The sequence below is a fragment of the Lytechinus pictus genome, chromosome 7 (genome assembly GCF_037042905.1).
Source record: "Lytechinus pictus isolate F3 Inbred chromosome 7, Lp3.0, whole genome shotgun sequence".
NCBI lineage: Eukaryota > Metazoa > Echinodermata > Echinoidea > Temnopleuroida > Toxopneustidae > Lytechinus > Lytechinus pictus.
Genome location: NC_087251.1, coordinates 7,888,138 through 7,906,239, shown reverse-complemented (window position 1 = coordinate 7,906,239; position 18,102 = coordinate 7,888,138). Strand labels below are relative to the sequence as shown.

At 39.2% G+C, this 18,102-nt stretch overlaps 2 protein-coding genes across 2 annotated transcripts; one reads left to right on the top strand and one right to left on the bottom strand.

Moving 5' to 3' along the window:
- Positions 1 to 1,890: 1,890 nt before the first annotated feature.
- On the bottom strand, positions 1,891 to 8,227 carry LOC129266050 (sphingomyelinase C 2-like). The gene is made up of 3 exons (XM_054903929.2): positions 8,045 to 8,227; positions 7,158 to 7,208; positions 1,891 to 4,745 (listed from the first exon to the last, which is right to left on the bottom strand). Exons 1-3 carry the CDS (start codon positions 8,118 to 8,120, stop codon positions 3,529 to 3,531), a joined length of 1,344 nt encoding a protein of 447 aa, XP_054759904.2. The 5' UTR covers positions 8,121 to 8,227; the 3' UTR covers positions 1,891 to 3,528.
- An 8,205-nt stretch (positions 8,228 to 16,432) lies between these two features.
- On the top strand, positions 16,433 to 17,605 carry LOC135154606 (uncharacterized). Its single transcript, XM_064101351.1, has one exon. The coding sequence runs from the start codon at positions 16,433 to 16,435 to the stop codon at positions 17,603 to 17,605; it is 1,173 nt and encodes a 390-aa protein (XP_063957421.1).
- The last annotated feature ends 497 nt before the right edge of the window (positions 17,606 to 18,102 follow it).

The following is an 18,102-nucleotide window of genomic DNA, read 5'->3' as shown; positions in this document are numbered from 1 at the left end:
GTGCCAGAGTTTCATTAAAGCAGTAACCTGCAAAGCAATGTCTCCTGTAAATTTTCCAAGAGAAACAAATTAGAAACAAATAAAACAAAATTAATAGTGTTTTACCGATACCGAAATGCATTTTGTCCGTATGTATCATATATTATGGTGTGGCAGACACACCAACAAAAGCGATGCGAGAAGCCGATGGAAGCTATTGTGTTGGGATTGCTTTATCTCGAACGACATACCATCGATCGCTTTATTGTCTCATTCGTGAGTGTGACTGTGACATAGAGGTTGTTTTGGTCTCGTTTTTGCGCAATATCACGTCATACATTTTGACATATTTGCCCTCTTTCTCAGCAAATTAAGACACTAATACTGTCATGAAGCATATCGATGTTTTCGCTAATATATTCTCTTTCATGTAGAATGTTGACATTTGTGTATTAGTTGCTGTTTTTTTAAAACAGTTCAGGATTCATGAAAAAATACTCTGTTTTAAATTATAATTTGCATAATTTATGTAAATTAGGTAATAATAAACAAGGATATCCCAATTATTTTATGACAATTTTCTTCCCTTTCTTACCTTAAGTGTTTATTTCCAATTTTAGGGCAGTTCTGGTTAAATATATATTATTAAATACTTGTTTTCACTATATCGACATAATATGCAAATTTATGCAAATTACTTGCTTATTTGCATAGATACAGCGTGTCTCTTTGGATGAATCTTTTTCTTTTGACTCAAGGAACATTTGTGCCAAGTGGGACATTTGTACTCAAAAATGCAGCGTTCAACCTCTTAACAAGTCTACTACAAAGGTATATTGTGTATTTATTGGATACCGGCGAGGGTGACCGGGGGTTGGATTAAAGAGGAATAGTCAGATTTCAATAGAGATATACTATCTCTATGGTTATCCGTTAGACAAACCATGGACCTATAGGTCCATGGACAAACACATTCATAATTTAGGCCGAATTCACTAAGGTGATTTCAATAATGTACACCATGGTTCAATTAGAACCACCTTTGTACAATCATTAAAACTAACTTTATGAATTAGGGTCCAAGGGTGTTGATTTGGAGAAGATTTTCTTAATCTGAATGTAGATTTTGCCTTTGTATAGACGGTAAATGCAATTGCAATCGAATATCCCTTCTGAGGATGCAAAATAATAATGAAAAAACTTCCGAAAGTTTGTGAAAGCAACGGGTTACTTGGGAGCGACAAGTAAAATTGTGGTACAGTTACCCTAAACCTAACTTTCATATCTTTATATCTTGATAATCGAGTTCACGGTTAGCTCATGATCAAACTATGCGATTTTTCACTAGGATGAGCACTAACATTTTCAAATGAAGATGTTGCGTAAGCTTTCCCGACAAAGCATTCAAATTCTAAGAAAGGCATTTATATACCAGGTGACTCGAGTATTACATCAGGGGTAAAGTTTGGAAATCTGTTTCTTTTATTGTCTGCTTTTGGCAGATTTGACTATTGTTACGGCTACTGTCAAATGCCGGTGATTATGAAGACTTTGTTACTCTTCAGCTTGGATGTGATGATAAGAATATTTTAAAAGGAACACATGAATAACCGTCAAATCACAAATGCCTATGTCAGTGAATTTGCACCTTCATTTTTTTAAAGATCAAAATACCATTTACTGCTCGTACGCAGTTTATAACCGTGAACAGGCTTATTCTGCTGGATTTTGATTTTACGCGGGCGCCATCATCAAATTTATAGACATTTTTACATTTATGTCATTTTTAATGGGTCTCTCTGTTCTGTAAATGGAGTTCTGCCTTGGTGAAAAAAAAATCACTCGAGACGAATTGATTGTTGTAGTCCTGTAATAATAATAAACCAATCGAGAATGTGTAATTTTTATCATTGAATCGCGATTTATTTGTCAAACCTATTCCTGTACAAACAGGTGTTCATAAGATATCAACTAACGCTTATCATGAATAATAGTCCACACTATAATGTAAAAACAAACTCGCGACAACTCATTCCGGTAAGGCAAGATAAGTCCAAACACTAAAATTTGTTGAAACTTTATTTTACAATATACAATGTATTGTATTAATACATAAAGTTGTGTAAATGATTAACGAACGGGCAAGGGGTAAACACACAAAATGAGATTGGCGAATCAACGAATATCTAACCTCGATTAAGTATTGTAAAATGGCAATGCTTTCCATAAGATGTACAACAATCTTGATGAGTTTTTTTCAGTCACATATGTTTCCTAAAAGCTGTATTTCAAATTCACACATGTATTTCGTCCTTTTAAACAGCATAATGCCTAATTTGTTATGCTACGAATTATTCTACGATTTTTGCACAGTCATTAGACATCGTAGAAGGCTAAGACAGAAACATAGACGTTATACGTAACTCGCACAGATATCGTACAATGTCCATGACTGCAGCGATCAAACCGTATTACACTTATCATACGATGACTGTACATTGTACAATGCCATACCGAGGTTTTTTACCTGACTGCTAAGAAAGCACGAATGCCTGTGAGCAAGCAACCAGGGGACCAACGGCTTAAGGTCCTCTCCGAGGGACCTGGTAATGAGGATAAATGTCTTACCAAAGGGCACTAGCGCACCACTTGGGAATCGAACCCGGGTCACCGGAATCCGAAACCCCCGCTCTACCGACTGAGCTATCGCGCAATACCCCTGCGCTGATCGTATGATGCCCTTGCGATGATTTTACGATGTGTAGGGCCTATAAAGGCTACCATCTTACGCTTTTGAAAAATAAGTATATCTCCGCGCTAAGAAAAATCGTAAATCGTACGGTGATCGTTAATCCATACGAAGATCGTACAATAGTCATATGCCACCTCTATATGACACCGTAAGTTTAGAAGAATACGAACACTTTAAGGGCATATTACGATGGTCACAGAACAATGCAAAACTGAGAAAGATGGAGAATTGATCATTATTGGGATGGAAGCAAAATATCTAAAGTATCTAAATAAAACTTGACTGCTCGCTCGCCCCAGACACCCTCCTGTCTTTCGTTGTTGTTCCTGCTTAAAACTAAGTTTTTATTGTTTGAATTAAGATGTTTATATCAATAAGCATCCTTCCACCACCACCACCTTTCAGTGTTTGTATTTTTTTATTTCATCTTTTCCTTTTAGTATACATAATATATTAAGTTGCGTTATACTTTCGTCATCATTTCAAGTTTGATGTTTTTAAATCTGTACACTCTATGTATATATACCTGTAAATTGTACGCAATTCAGCCTTTTGGCTGCAAAGTGCAGTAATTTTAATAAAACCTTTTCAATTTCAATTTCAATTTCAAAATAAGCTAGCAATACTTAGATAAGGTCTACATGATTGATTGGAAACTTTTATATACTTTAAGAAGTCTGAACATCAATACCTTGATTTGATTCGTCGAATAATCAAACCATCTCAAATAGATGAACAAAATTAGCATTTTTACAATGTAAGATCTGAACATATTCAACAAGGATTCAATTTGATAACTATTTCAAAACGAGTCCCATCACAATGGTAAGTGCTACCAAGATGTTATGAATGCAACAACCAACACTCGAATCAGTCGTATGCGGATATTCCGTAGCAGTTGCTGGAGGGGATTCCATGTTATAATGAAAAGTACCCAACACAGCATAGTGATCAGATAGGTCTGTAATATTCTTTCGTTCAGTGCAAAATTGAGAATTAGGGTAGCTTGGAATCGGGGATATTGCCGTCGAGCAAATCTCTAAAGGAGTAGACATCCTAGGCCTAACGACCTGTATTGTAGCAGCTTCAGGTTGAATGTGGGATCGACTATACAAGACATAGTCCAACCACCAGTTCGTATCGTTATTTTCGTCAAAAACATCATTGTTCTCGTGATCGTATGTGACATTGAGTTCACCGATGATCGTAGGAAGTGTGGCGTCAAGAGCGTCAACGACGTCATCGCCATTGGTTGTGTTCAGTCTTGCATTCAGGTCACCTCCATAAATAACGGGTTCGTCATCACCGATGTCTTGCTCCAGCATGAAGTCATGAATGATAGTAGCTTGGGCAACTCGAACATAGTCTGCATTCGGGGTTCGGAAAGCTTGCATATGAGTTCCAAAGATATGGTACATAACACTCTGTCCAGCAACAGTTTTATTGATCATGGTGTACACAACTCCTTTAGCCATCCACGAATATGGTTCGGATATGTCGAAAACCCGGGAATCAGTTTTGACAATGGGCCACCTAGAAGCAACGAACGCTCCACCATTCTCAACTTTAGGGAAAGGTTCGCCAATGCCAACGGTATCTGTGTAATAGATGAACCCATATTGGTCCATGATGTCACGCATGGTAAGGGTACTTGTTTCGATGGTATCGTTGAAGGGGGCAAAGCAACCTCCCATGAAGACTTCGTTGAAAACGATGACATCAATATCTGGATGCATACTGAAAAACTTATGTGGAATACGGCATGTTCTTTCTCGTTGGCCACTTTGCCAATAGAGATAACGTAGCTCAAAGACGTTGTATACAAGAACTCTTATAGTGGTGGCAGGAGTGGGATCAGTCAGGGGTACAGCAGGTGGTGATGCGCACTTCACTTTGGTCCCATTGATACAAGGTGTAAGTGATCCTCCACTCGGATCCTCACAAACGAAATCAAGACCAAAGTGATCACAATGCTCGGCGCTGGCATCACAGAAGTTTGCATCATCTTCATCACCTATTTTTAAAGAGAGGGGGGAAACAAAATGAACTAAAACTTGTTAATTTCATTTCAGAAAATATCATACTTGAAGCTTGTACTGTCATTTCGTTGTGGAAAAAAGATTCCATGAAACAATATATTGCTCATTTAATTGCCATTGATAATTCGTGTTATCATAGAAGCGTTCTGACATAATGCATATTACGGAGCTTGAAAGTATAGTATATTAGATTTTTTGTTCTAACACGGCAATTTTTATTTGTTAAGATGTTTAGCATCGCTATAAAATTTCTTAATGACATAACCTACAGGTACATGCAGTCGGTTTATCTTGAATAGCTCATGAAGGTCGTGCGAGAAAAAATTATCTGGGAGGGGGAGGGGGGGATGGGGGATGTATACAGGCTGTGGGCTGTGTTACCGAAGCGACACAATTTATCACAAAGACGTTTTTTAACGGCTGAATGGAAAGAAGTTGGCACACACCTGCGCGAAGTTTTGTGAAAATTTGCAATGAAAATGTAGATTTTAATTTCTTCATTTCATTATTATTTGGGGATGGGTGGAGGCGCTTTCGGTCCTGCTAATGGTATGGTGGTTATTTTCCAAACCAGTGGCGTACCGTGGGTCACGGCATTGGGAGAGCACCAGAAAAATTTTTGAGTCACTAAGTGAGCGCGCGAAGCGCGCCCATTTGCCAGGTATACTGACCTAATAGAGACATTTTAAGGACAGTGCCATTAAACGGATATGTCTCTCACTGGTCAAATAATGCGAGCGCCAAGCGTGAGCTTAAAATTTTTGATATTCAGACCTAAAAAGGGACATTATTATCAACCTTTTGTAATCATGATACGTACCTGTCTGGCTAAATAATGCGAGCGCGAAGCGCGAGCTGAAATTTTTGTAAATATTGACCCCCAAACAGTAAGATTTTAAGGAGTATATTTTAGGAATCCATCTCATGCGAGTGCCAATAAGCGCTTGCTGATTTTGTTAGAATTACATCTACACATGCACATAAAATTGAAGCACTTGTAATCATGATTAACATACCCATTCCACTAATAAAATCTTGCGAGCGCGAAGCGCGAGCTGAAAATTTAGGAAATTCAGACCTGAAGAGGGTCATTTTAAGGCTTGTTTGTAGGAATTCACGAAGACCATACGTAGTTCACTAACCAAATGATGCGAGCGCGAAGCGCGAGCTGAAAATTTTTGATATTCAGATTAGAAAAGGGGACATTTTAAGGACTGATTCTAGGAATTCATGGAGAGCAGACAAGCACGGACAGGAAATGTTTATATTAATGGAGCAATCACTTTAAGTAGTCATGAAAAAGAAGCATACTATTGTACATAAAACAATAATAACTGGAAGTGCGAGGAAATATATTTGGCAGTTTGGTGTATATTGACTTGAAAACGGGAGGTTTTAGTATAACAGGATTATAGATCTCGGTAAACAGACAGTGCGAGCACCAGGAACAATGAAGACATAGGCCCTGAGCAAATTATGTTTCATAAAGTTATGAAAAAAAATGTTTCTTATGTAAACATAATTATGATATGATATAACATTATAATGAACAATATTGTCTTCTTTCCCACTTCTTTTCCTTTTTCCCTCTTTTCTCCTTTTCCCCGTTTTTTTTTTGGTCAGTCGATGGGGGGGGGGGCACGTGCCCCCCATGCCCCCCCCCCCGCGTAGTTACGCCACTGTTCCAAACATTCAACGTCAAGGCGTGGAAACCAATGTCTAATGCAAAGCAGTATCTTAAGAGCATCATCAAGGTAAGGTCATGACAAGATCATAGATAAAAAAAAAACGGTGCCAAGTACACTTTACAAAAGAGGATTACACATCCCCAACAAAAAAATGAATAAAAATAGCTGAGCTCATAGGAAGGTAGTAGGGTGCTTACGTGTGGTATTTAGTCAGACTTGAATCTTTGTGAAACATCCCTATTATTAAGACATGAAATTAGCAGCTAAAGCGTTTAGAGACATGTTTTGTGATAAGCGCTAATACAAATATTGTTAATTATTATTATCATATTTCATATGCCAATCAGTGTTAACAAGTGTTCATGTAATTGATTTAATATATGGCTCTGCTTGATTCTTGGTCCTTGGGGTGTTTGCAAAGATTTGACTTTGACTTTAAGTCATATGCTTTTGCGCCAATGCACACATGTTTAAACTCACGTTCTTCTTCATGGATACGAGGTGTTCCGCATCATACCATGGAAATATCACATGATCTGATCATCGCGATATTGTTCTAATGATACCACCGGCAACTGGGAACATAACTTCTGTGTGAAGCACTCCTAGGTCATATTTTTATATAATGACAAAGATGCATGATATATATATTTGTCATAATATTCATCATGACATTCAAAATCCTATGGAATAACTTACCCAACCATACCGTTGGCTGTCTCTCATCAACATCGCAATTTTGAGTCTGACCTGCAATGAGACGTTTGATATTGCACAATTCTTTAAATACTAATTACACGAATCATCCCTTGAAATCAGCTTAAGACTTGATATGAGTTTAATGTTTTATTAATGCGTTTGAACTTATCTGTATTTTCCGAGGGAAAAATACATGAAATCGTTTGGGCCATAGAAAGAGGAATAGTTAGAGTAAAGCCATACAGATACCAATGTCCCATCGATAAAATAGCATTGATTTACTTCCTTTATTTTGTTTTGATCACCAGTAGAAGAAAAGATTAAATTACGTGAAATAATCCTCGAATCTTTTCCCTTTATTGACAGTTCTTTGAATTTTTCAATATATAATTATGTAGGGTTACTTTTTATTGTATCTGTAAAACCTAAAGAGAGAGCGAGAAAGAGAGAAAGTCATAAAGGGAGATGAAGATTAAAATCAGATCAAGAGTTACGTTTATGTTATAAAAGGTCGTGTAAATTGCGCGTAAGTGAGCTAATAGCCGGCCAATTTTTCACACACACACATATATATAAACAGTTTTCAACTATCAAGGAAATTTAGATCGCATGAAATGAGGAAATGGATATCCTAAACTAGAGGGAACATTCTCGTTGAACATGCCATTTCCCGTCTTTTCTTAAAAAGAAAACTTTCTTCCTCAATTTTTGCGAATTTTGAGCGCGCTAAGCGCGTATATTCTCTTATTTAAGAAAAAACCCTTTTCGAGATTTTCTGGTTGTGAGTGTAAGCGATGCCCCTGCTACTGAATGAAAACAAAAAACTGCAATTAAAATCATTCCACGTGACAAGCATTGACTGCATTGATATATTTTATCATACTGACCTGTAGCAGCTGTCAAAGCTACAAAGAATAAAAGATTCAATGTGGCCATAAGTTGAAATCGTTCATTTCGTCCCATCTTGAAAAATGTTTAAAGAAGTAAAACTGCACCTATACTTCCCGGATTCCAAACGAATGAATGATTTTCTCGCTCAAAGTTATCGCCAAATTTCATAACCTAAATATAAATTTTACCTATAGCTTAATTGGATTATTATCTTAATTGACAGACGAGTGTAAACCCTCCAGAAATCAAACAGATCAAAGTACTACGAGTGGTGACTTCATATAGTTTATCTTCTTCAGCATAAAGTCTTAGTATGATATCCATTGATTTATGCAATCTAAAATATATCAATAAATATTGAGGATTGATTAATAATAATTAGGGATCGATCGATAAAGTTAATGGCTAATGCTTATGAGATTTGTATTGTTATTGTATATTTGATTTGAGAGTAGACAATAAAAACATGTTAAAAAAATACTGATAATCGATATCCTATAAATAATAATCAATAAACCATGACAAATAATCAAAAAAATAATATAGGATTTGTAGAGCGCATGGATCCACCTTGTTAGATGCTCAGTGTGCTCCTTATTACCCCCGGCTATAAGCCAGTCTACCGATTCCGGTGCTCATAGCTTTTTGAGGAATAACACTGTGGGTAAATTTCTTGCTGAATGAAAACACACCATGGCTTGGAATCGAACCCACGTCCCTCAGACTGAAAGACGAGAGTCTTAACCACTAGACCATGTCCATGACGCCCCCATTATCATGGTATCCATCAAAATAAAATGTGAAAAGGAAAGCTCGTTTTGCTGGCAGAACTTTTAAAAATAGAATGTCATTCCAAAATCCATAAAACAGGCCGGTTTCAACTCCTTTCAATCTCTTGCCCCCCGTCTTTGGAACAAACTCCCTCCATCTCTTCGAAACCTCTCTTCTCTTGACTTCTTCAAAAAACATCTCAAAACACACTTATATAACCATAAACCTTAACATGTCTTACGCCATCAACAGCGCTTTGTATCCTCTGGAAAAAGCGCTATATAAATCCAATTATTATTATTGATTTTTTTAGCCCCCCCCTTATGATCTCGGCCGTCGATCGCAACGATAATTGGCACGCGCGTTACCCATGGCATAATCTTCAAAATTATAAGATCAAATTCTGCAAAAAAGTTGCTAATTAATTGTGCTAATTTATGCATAAAATAAAAAATAATAACAATTAGATAATAAACAAAATTTTTCCTTCTGTCCAAAAATAACTGAGATTTGTGTCAAACCCATGGGTGTCGATCACGGGGGGGATGGGGGGATATATCCCCCCCCCCCAATATTTCAAGTGGGGGGATGGCCTGTATTATCATCCCGCCCAATAATTTAGGGTTGAAAATTTATAATAATGATGATGAAAAAATGTAAAGGTTTGATCATGATGATTATAGTGATGATTATAGTATGCCATCAATCAGTTTGTTTCCCTCGCAATTTGTGTATATTGTTATTAAATAAAAACATTCTTTTCCAGGACTTTTAAACAGATGGGTGGAGGTTCAAGATGAAAAAGAATGAAATGTTTACGTATATGATATTTTTTAACACATGACATAAAAGGACCCCGACGAAAAACAACTTTTGTTGATAGGGTGTTCCATCCCACCAGTGGTAATATGATCATATTTTTACAATTTTTAATAAGTGAAATCAATCAATGGTTTCAGAAAGAATAATCATTAATTTCTCTCTAAAGCGTATCTTCGGATATGAACATCGGATTTTTTTCCCATGTTATTCTTGTTATTGTTATGGACTTGAATAACTAAACTTGATTGGCTCTTTCTTATTTTGGCAAAAAGAAATCTCTTTTGAGTTTGGAAAGGGATGACAGTTTTGCATTCTATATGAGCACACTCATGCGGTACATAAATTTCATTTTAACACATATATTAGCTGATATTACACACTGATGGTTCAAGAAAATATTGGAGAAATATCATAACATGACAGTTGAGTTTTGATTGTTTTTATGTTTGTTTTTGTTTTATGCACTTATAAAGCATTTAAAACATGTTAAAATCCAGGGTTAAAATCGTCTAAGGAATGACGGTAAGCCCGATGGCGCACGAGAAGCCACACAGTTTGTAATTTGTGCTAGTCTTAATTTGTCCGAATCTGCATTTTATCATCATGCATTAAGAAGAAAAAAGATATCGCCAGTCGGATTAGATTTAAGAGAGAAGTTGTATACATCATGTCCAATAAACAGATCACTTTGTACATGGTCCAGACAATTTTTGTCATTTTGTCTTTCGTATGAGTTTAGAATAGGCTTGCTTGTAACACAAATTGAATTTTCAAAAAAAAATTATAAGTACAGTACACTGCAATAATGAAAGAATTTCCAAGAACACAGTGGCGTAACTACGGGGGGGGGGGGGGGCATGGGGGCACGTGCCCCCCAATCGGCTGGCAAAAAAAAAACGGGGAAGAGGAGAAAGGAAGAGAAACGTAGTGGGAATGAAGAAATTATTGTTCATCATAATGTTATATTATAATAATGTTATGTTATAATACATAAGAAAATTTTTTTCATAACTTTATTTTGCTCTGGCCTAGATTTCTTAATTGTTCATGGTACTCGCATTGTCTATTTAACGTTTTTAAGTCAATATACACCAAATATATTTCCTCGCACTTCGACTTATTGTTTTATGTAGTGACATATGGTTCTTTTTCATGACTACTTAAAGTGATTGCCCCATTTTAAGGTGTTAATATAAAACATTTCCTGTCCGTGCTTACGTTCGCACTAGTAGATTGGTGAGATATGACTGCTCTTCATGAATTCCTAAAAATCAGTCCTTAAAATTTCCCTTTTTCTGATCTGAATATCAAAATTTTTCGATCGCATCATTTGTTTAGTGAAATACGTATCGTATGGTCTTAGTGAATTCTTACAAACAGGCCTTAGAATGCCTCTCTTCAGGTCTGAATATCCTAAATTTTCAGCTCGCGCTTCGCGCTCGCACTATTTGATGAGTGAGATTCGTATTATCATGATTACAATGACTACAAAAAGTGCTTCATGTGTTTAGATGTAGCAAAATCAGCAAGCGCTTTGCACTCGCATTAGATGACTATGGTGAGATATGTATACTCTTAATGGATTCCTAAAATATAGTCCTTAACATGTCCTTGTTTGGGGTAAATAATTACAAAAAATTCAGCTAGCGCTTCGCGCTCGCATTGTTTCGCGAGACAGGTATGTATCATGATTACAACAATTTGCTTATAATGTCCTTTTTTGGTCTGCATAGCAAAAATTTTCAGCTCGCGCTTCGCGCTCGCATTATTTGAGCAGTGAGATACATATCCGTTTAATGGCACTGTCCTTAAAATGTCCCTATTAGGTCAGTATACCTGGCAACTGAGCGCGCTTCGCGCGCTCACTAATACCGTGTTTACACTTAATCGGCATTTGAATCGGCTCGCGGTTCTGAACCGCGAGCCGATTCAGCATCGGCTTTTTCATAGCGTGTAAACGCGAGCAACTTGAATCGGCTCGCGGTTCAGAACCGGCAATTTGCACCACCAAAGTAGTAGGTTCTGAACCGCGAGCCGATGCAGAATCGGCTTTTTTACTACGTGTAAACAGAAAGCCGATTCTGCACCGGCAATTTGTGCGCATTTCAATTAATTTACCATTGTGACGTAATTGTAAGCGCACTGATCCAGCGTTGTCTTTATTATGACGTATATTGTAGGTATGCGTATCATTTCAGGTTTTTGCATCGGCTCGCGGTTCTGAACCGCGAGCTGTAACAACGTGTAAACGCAATCCAAATGCCGAATCTGCATCGGCATTTGGTTCAGAACCAATTGCCGATTAAGTGTAAACACGGTATTAGTGACTCAAAAATGTTGCTGGTACCCCCCCCCCCCCCCAATGCCGTGACTCACGGTACGCCACTGCAAGAACACCATGCATATCAACCACTCCCAAATGTCCTAACTTGTGATTTTAGTGGGGGTTATAGTTGAAAGATCCCCATCCACAAGAACATTTGTGTCAATCATCCCCCCCAACCAAGAATACCGATCGACACCCATGGTCAAATCTCTACATTTTAGCGTACCAACCTAATTTCCAGGGGGGGGGGGGGGTGCTGCTTAATGGTGTACAAAATACCCAAGAGCACTCCCGCTTCCAAGGGTTATGATCATCAAGGTGTTTACATTCAATATCGTATTGGATGCAGTGGTAAAGGTCAAAGGTCTTCTTTTATTCAAAGAATCTGAACAATACCCTTCATCGACCTCAAATTGGTTTACCAGGCAAAACAAGATTATTATTGATTTTCATGAATTACAATTTCAGTGCCAAACTTCGGAATGCATGCTTATTGTCATTAATATAATTTAAAAGAATAGTACAGACGACATACATTTTAAGAGTGAATACACTCTTGAAATGTTGGACAACATACTGTCCAACACAACAATTGGTTAAAAATGTATCCAACTCTGGGTAGTTTTCAACCAATACTGTGTAGTTTTCACTCAAATCACACATTATTGGTTTTAAACTACCCAGAATTAAATAAAGTTTTAACCAATAATAATGTGGACATACTATGTTGCCCAACATGTTTAAGAGTGAAGTAATTTCTGTCAGCAACTTTTTGAAATTAATATGTTAATACTACATGCACTTGTTATTGGAATAAAATTTTCAATCGTTTGTAATGAAATATTTGATTACTACTTATTTCTATACAGTAACTCTTTGAATTAAGGTGTTAAAGTAATATTATACTACATGTATTGTTCATTGAAATGAAATTTTAAATTGTAACGAATTATTGATTACTATAATATATCTATACTAGTACCTTTCTTTTTTCAAGTATTGTCATCTTTTGTCAAATGGAGGGTTTATGTACATTATTGTTTGTAGTCTTTATGTAAACGGGTATTCACTTCCACTGTATATAATTTCATAAATGTAATTGTAGCGGCATGAATATAATTTGGTATATTTGCCATTATTATGTACTGTTTACATACATGTATCTTGTATACAGAGTCAGTGGAAAAAGAAAGTAAAAAATGTCAATGCAAGATTGTACACAGCGCATTGCTTATTGTGCTCCTTGATTCCAAGAAGTCCAGGAGAAGATTAGTCATGTGGGTGAAGCATCACCCAAAGTATAGAACAAAGAAAGTAAGATTCAGAAGTTGCAAAGATTCAGAAGAAGATAGTCAAGAAATTATATTTATTCCTATAAATTGTGAAATTCTCCAGGATTGCAAACAGTCGCTCAATCGCTCAATTACCGCTCAATCGTCGCTCAATTGTCGTGCAATTGTTGAAGTACTGGTTGTTGACAGTTGATGCTGGTTAAAGGTTTCTTCGCTGGTCGTTGGTTATGTCGACCTAGAAACTTCATTACAAGGCCGTATTTGATGTCAAGTTGTTGATTTATGTGTCGTCATTATTACGGAAGAAGTTGAAGAAGGAATAAACAGACAAGTAACTGTAAAGCCGTTGTTTGAGTCTTCAATTAGCGTGTTCGAACTAAGCAATTAAGAATTTCCACGTGTAGTTTAAGAAAGGCAGCTACACGACAGTTCGCAACTGCATTATGGATCCCTCAAATAAACTAAATTCAGAAGCCCTTGCTGGAGTTGGACCTGGAGCTGGAGACGACGAGGATGATGTAAAGTCTACCACATCACGGGGGAGCGCCATGTCCAGAGTGTCTTGTGTAAGCGATACATCAAGCGTGAAACTAAGAGCAGCGAGGGTGAAGGAGGAGCTGGTGAATAAGAAAAGGAAGCAGTTCTTACAGGAACAAAGACTAAGACGAGAACAGTTTAAATTACAACAGGAACAATTTGAACTGAATGAAAGAATAGAACTTCTCATGATCGACCATGACAAGGAAAATGCCAAGGTTGAAGCCACCATGTGGCAAGAACAAGTAAATGAAGAAAGGGCAGAAGTAGGATTTCCGCCCTTACCTAACAAGGACTTGGACAATGTACAAATTACAGAAAGGTGGTTCTCCACCCAGGGAGAATCAAATCATCAGGGTAATGTACCAAATGTTCAAAAGGATAATGTATATGTTAAAGGTAATGAACATGTAAGTACTGGTGTAGTAGGTGAAGGTACTACAACAATTCATAAGCCGGGTAACGAAGGAGTAGGGTTAAGCAGGGGATACAATGGTAATCACCAAGTAAATAGCCAAGCACAAGAACAGAAACCCTTCATACCCAATCCATTTCAAACCCCAGTTAATAACATGTATAATCATAATATGATGGCAATGGCTCTAAGTTTGCCAAAGCCAGACATGCCAACTTTCTCAGGCAATCCGATTGATTATTGGAATTTCGTGAATAGTTTTGAAGTTAATATTGCTGACAGAATTCATGACAGTAGGTTAAAATTGTCTTACTTAATTCAGTTTACCTCAGACAAGGCCAGAGAGGCCATAGAAAATTGTGTATTATTAGATCCCGATACAGGTTATTCCCGAGCTAGGATAATACTACAGGACCAGTTCGGACGGAACTACATAGTGGCTAGAGCTCACCTGGAGAAGGTCATCAATAGATCACCACTCAGGGCCACGGACAGCCAAGGTCTGTGGGATCTAGCCAGAGACATGAGGAGGTGTCAAATGACAACTTCTCAGATGGGGTACTCGGCTGATATGAGTACAACGGATACCCTACTGAAGATTCAACATCTTCTCCCAGTCCACATTCAGTCCAAGTGGGCCAGCCGAGCACATTCACTGATGGAGCAATCAGTGATGCCCAACTTCTCCCATCTGACAGACTTCATCGAAGAGTCTGCTAAGGTGGCGAGTAATGTGTTCGGTAAGAGTGTAGGGCGTCCAGCCGTGCAAGACAAGAAGGCATCTGCGGGAAGCCTAGGCCAAAGGTTTCGACCTTTAATACTACAACAAGCAAGTCTGAGAAACCTAAGGAATCGAGCTCATGCCCATGCTGCTCAGAGAAGCATGAGCTTGATAAGTGCCGCAAATTTAAAGGTCAGTCAGTAGATGAAAGGTTTGCCTTTGTCAAGTCTAAGGGGCTATGTTTCAATTGCCTCAAAGGGTCGCACATGGCAAAGGGCTGTACAGCTACCCCTAAGTGCAGCAAGGATGGGTGCAAGAAAAGACACCACACCCTTCTTCACATGGAGTGGTCCACCAAGGGCAAAGATAAAGGGCAAGAAACAGGTAAGCAAACTGGGGCCGGGCAAGGATCTGACTTAGATAACCAGGCCGACACTAATGCTGTTGGTGGTCAGAAAGAGGTTTGTCTCCGAGTTTTACCTGTCAAGGTTAGAGGCAATTGCAGGGAGGTGACAACATGGGCTTTGCTGGACCATGGCAGCGATGCTTCCCTCTGCGAACAGCGTCTTGCAGATGACCTCGGCATCCAAGGTAAGGAGACAAACTTCCGACTGACCACGGTGAACAACACTAATACCCAAAGGGGAGGACAGGAGGTTAGTTTCTCCATTCAAGGAATTAAGGACAGGGATGTAATTGATATGCCCAGGGTGTGGACGGTAGAATCACTACCAACAACCCATAGAAGTATACCAAGGCAACAGGACGTAGATAGATGGTCCCATCTGAAGGGAATAGAGCTTCCAACAGCTGCCAAGAAGGATATCACCTTGCTCATAGGGAGTGACACCCCAGAGGCCTTCTGGGTCCAGGAAGAAAGGAGGGGAAAGAAGAAAGAACCTTATGCTATCCGTTCTCCACTGGGATGGACAGTCATGGGCCCCACCGGACGCAGAAGGAAAGGAGCATTTGAGGTGAACAACATCTCCTCAATGGATGACCATTTGCAAGAGCAAGTCCAGAGATTCTGGAAACTGGACTATGCTCCTGGTGATGAGAGTGAAAGATTAGGTGACTCGGTAGAAGACAGGAAGGCTCGTGCCATGATGGAAGACACAATCCGTCTTATGGATGGCCATTATGAGATGGGTTTACCTTGGCGTCAATTCCCTCCGTCTCTACCAAACAACCACAAAATGGCAGAGTCACGTTTACGATCTCTAAAGAGAAGACTGGAGAAGGATGACAGCCTTCACCAGAAGTACACAGAAACTATGACAAATTATTTGTCGAAGCTCTATCTGGTATCTACCTCACCACCCCGTGACTCATCCCTTCAAGCCGGAAAAGGTGCGTGTAGTATTTGACTGTGCTGCCAAATACCAAGGAATCTCCCTTAACAGCCAGTTATTGAGTGGACCGGATTACACCAATAAGCTTGTTGGTGTGCTTCTTCGCTTCAGACAAGAGGAGATAGCACTGGTGGCAGATGTGGAGGGTATGTTCCACCAAGTGAGGGTCACACCCACCCACACTGATGCGCTCAGATTCTTGTGGTGGGAGAACGGCAACACGGACACGACACATAAGACGTACAAGATGCAAGTCCATCTGTTTGGAGCGACTTCGTCTCCAAGCTGTGCAGGCTTTGCACTCCAAAGGACTGAGGAAGACAACAGGCAGGACTTTGAGCCAGAAGTTTGTCAGATAGTCAAGGACAATTTCTATGTCGATGACTGCCTGAAGTCTGTTCGCTCTACAGAGGAAGCGATAAGGCTCATTCCTCAGTTATGCAGCCTACTAAGAAAAGGAGGATTCAGACTAACAAAGTGGGTCAGCAATGACAAGGAAGTGTTAGAAATAGTCCCTCCTACAGAAAGGGCTGCATCGGTAGTTGATCTAGATTTGGATCATCTTCCAATAGAGAGAACACTTAGTGTCTTATGGAACATGGACTCTGACATGTTTAGCTTCAAGGTTTCTCCCAAGGACGTACCAGCAACAAGAAGGGGTATACTGTCCGCCACAAGCTCCTTGTATGATCCAATTGGATTTGTGGCACCTTTCACAGTAAATGCAAAGCTTCTTTTGCAGGATCTTTGCGCCCAAGGTCTTGCATGGGACGAGAAGATCAAGGACCAGGACTTGCAACGCTGGCGAGCCTGGCTGGCTGAGTTACCAGAGTTAACCTCAGTACACATCCCCAGATGTTTCAAGCCATCTGACTTCAAGGACCCTGTCTATGATCTCCATGTGTTCCGTGATGCGTCAGAAAGAGCATATGCAGCATGTGCCTATCTACGGATAGAGGATTCTGGTCGCACCCACAGTGCACTTGTGATGGGGAAGACAAGACTTTGTCCTCTGAAGAAGATGACAGTTCCCAGATTGGAGCTGTCAGCAGCAGTACTAGCGGTAAAGCTGGGTCGAACCATCATGGAAGAACTCAGGCTACCAGTGAGAAGCGTCACATACTGGACTGACTCTACCTCAGTGCTGCTGTACATAAGGAATACCAGCAGGAGATTCCGTACATTTGTAGCAAACAGAGTAGCTGTCATTCAAGAAAAGAGTGACACTTCACAGTGGCGCCACGTTGATACCAAGAGCAATCCAGCAGATGATGGCTCAAGAGGATTGCATGCAGGACAACTATCAAGATGGATCCAATGACCAAACTTCCTTCTAAAGCAAGAAGAAGACTGACCGGAAGCATTCCTAACCCCGACTGACCAGAGAGTATTGCCCGCTCAGGACCTCAAGGATGATCCTGAGATGAAGAGGACTAATGCCATATCAATCAAGCCTCAAGACAGCAAGACATCACTCGCTATTCATCCTGGAATAGATTAAAGAGAGGAGTAGCTTGGATCCTTCGCTTCAAGGCACACTTGATAGCCCGCAAAAAGAAAAGTACATCTCAGAAGACTACAGATTTGACACCTTCCGAGTTGTCGGAAGCTGAGCTGGAAATAGTGAAGTACATTCAGAAGGATGCCTTTCCAGCTGAGTTTGAGAAGAACAAGAAGTCAAGGGTTGAACAGTCCTCCATGAAGAAATTGAACCCTACCCTAGTTGATGATGTCCTGAGGGTAGGAGGGAGACTGGACAGATCACCTATTGACTTTGATGCCAAACACCCCATGATATTGCCAAGCAACCACCATGTG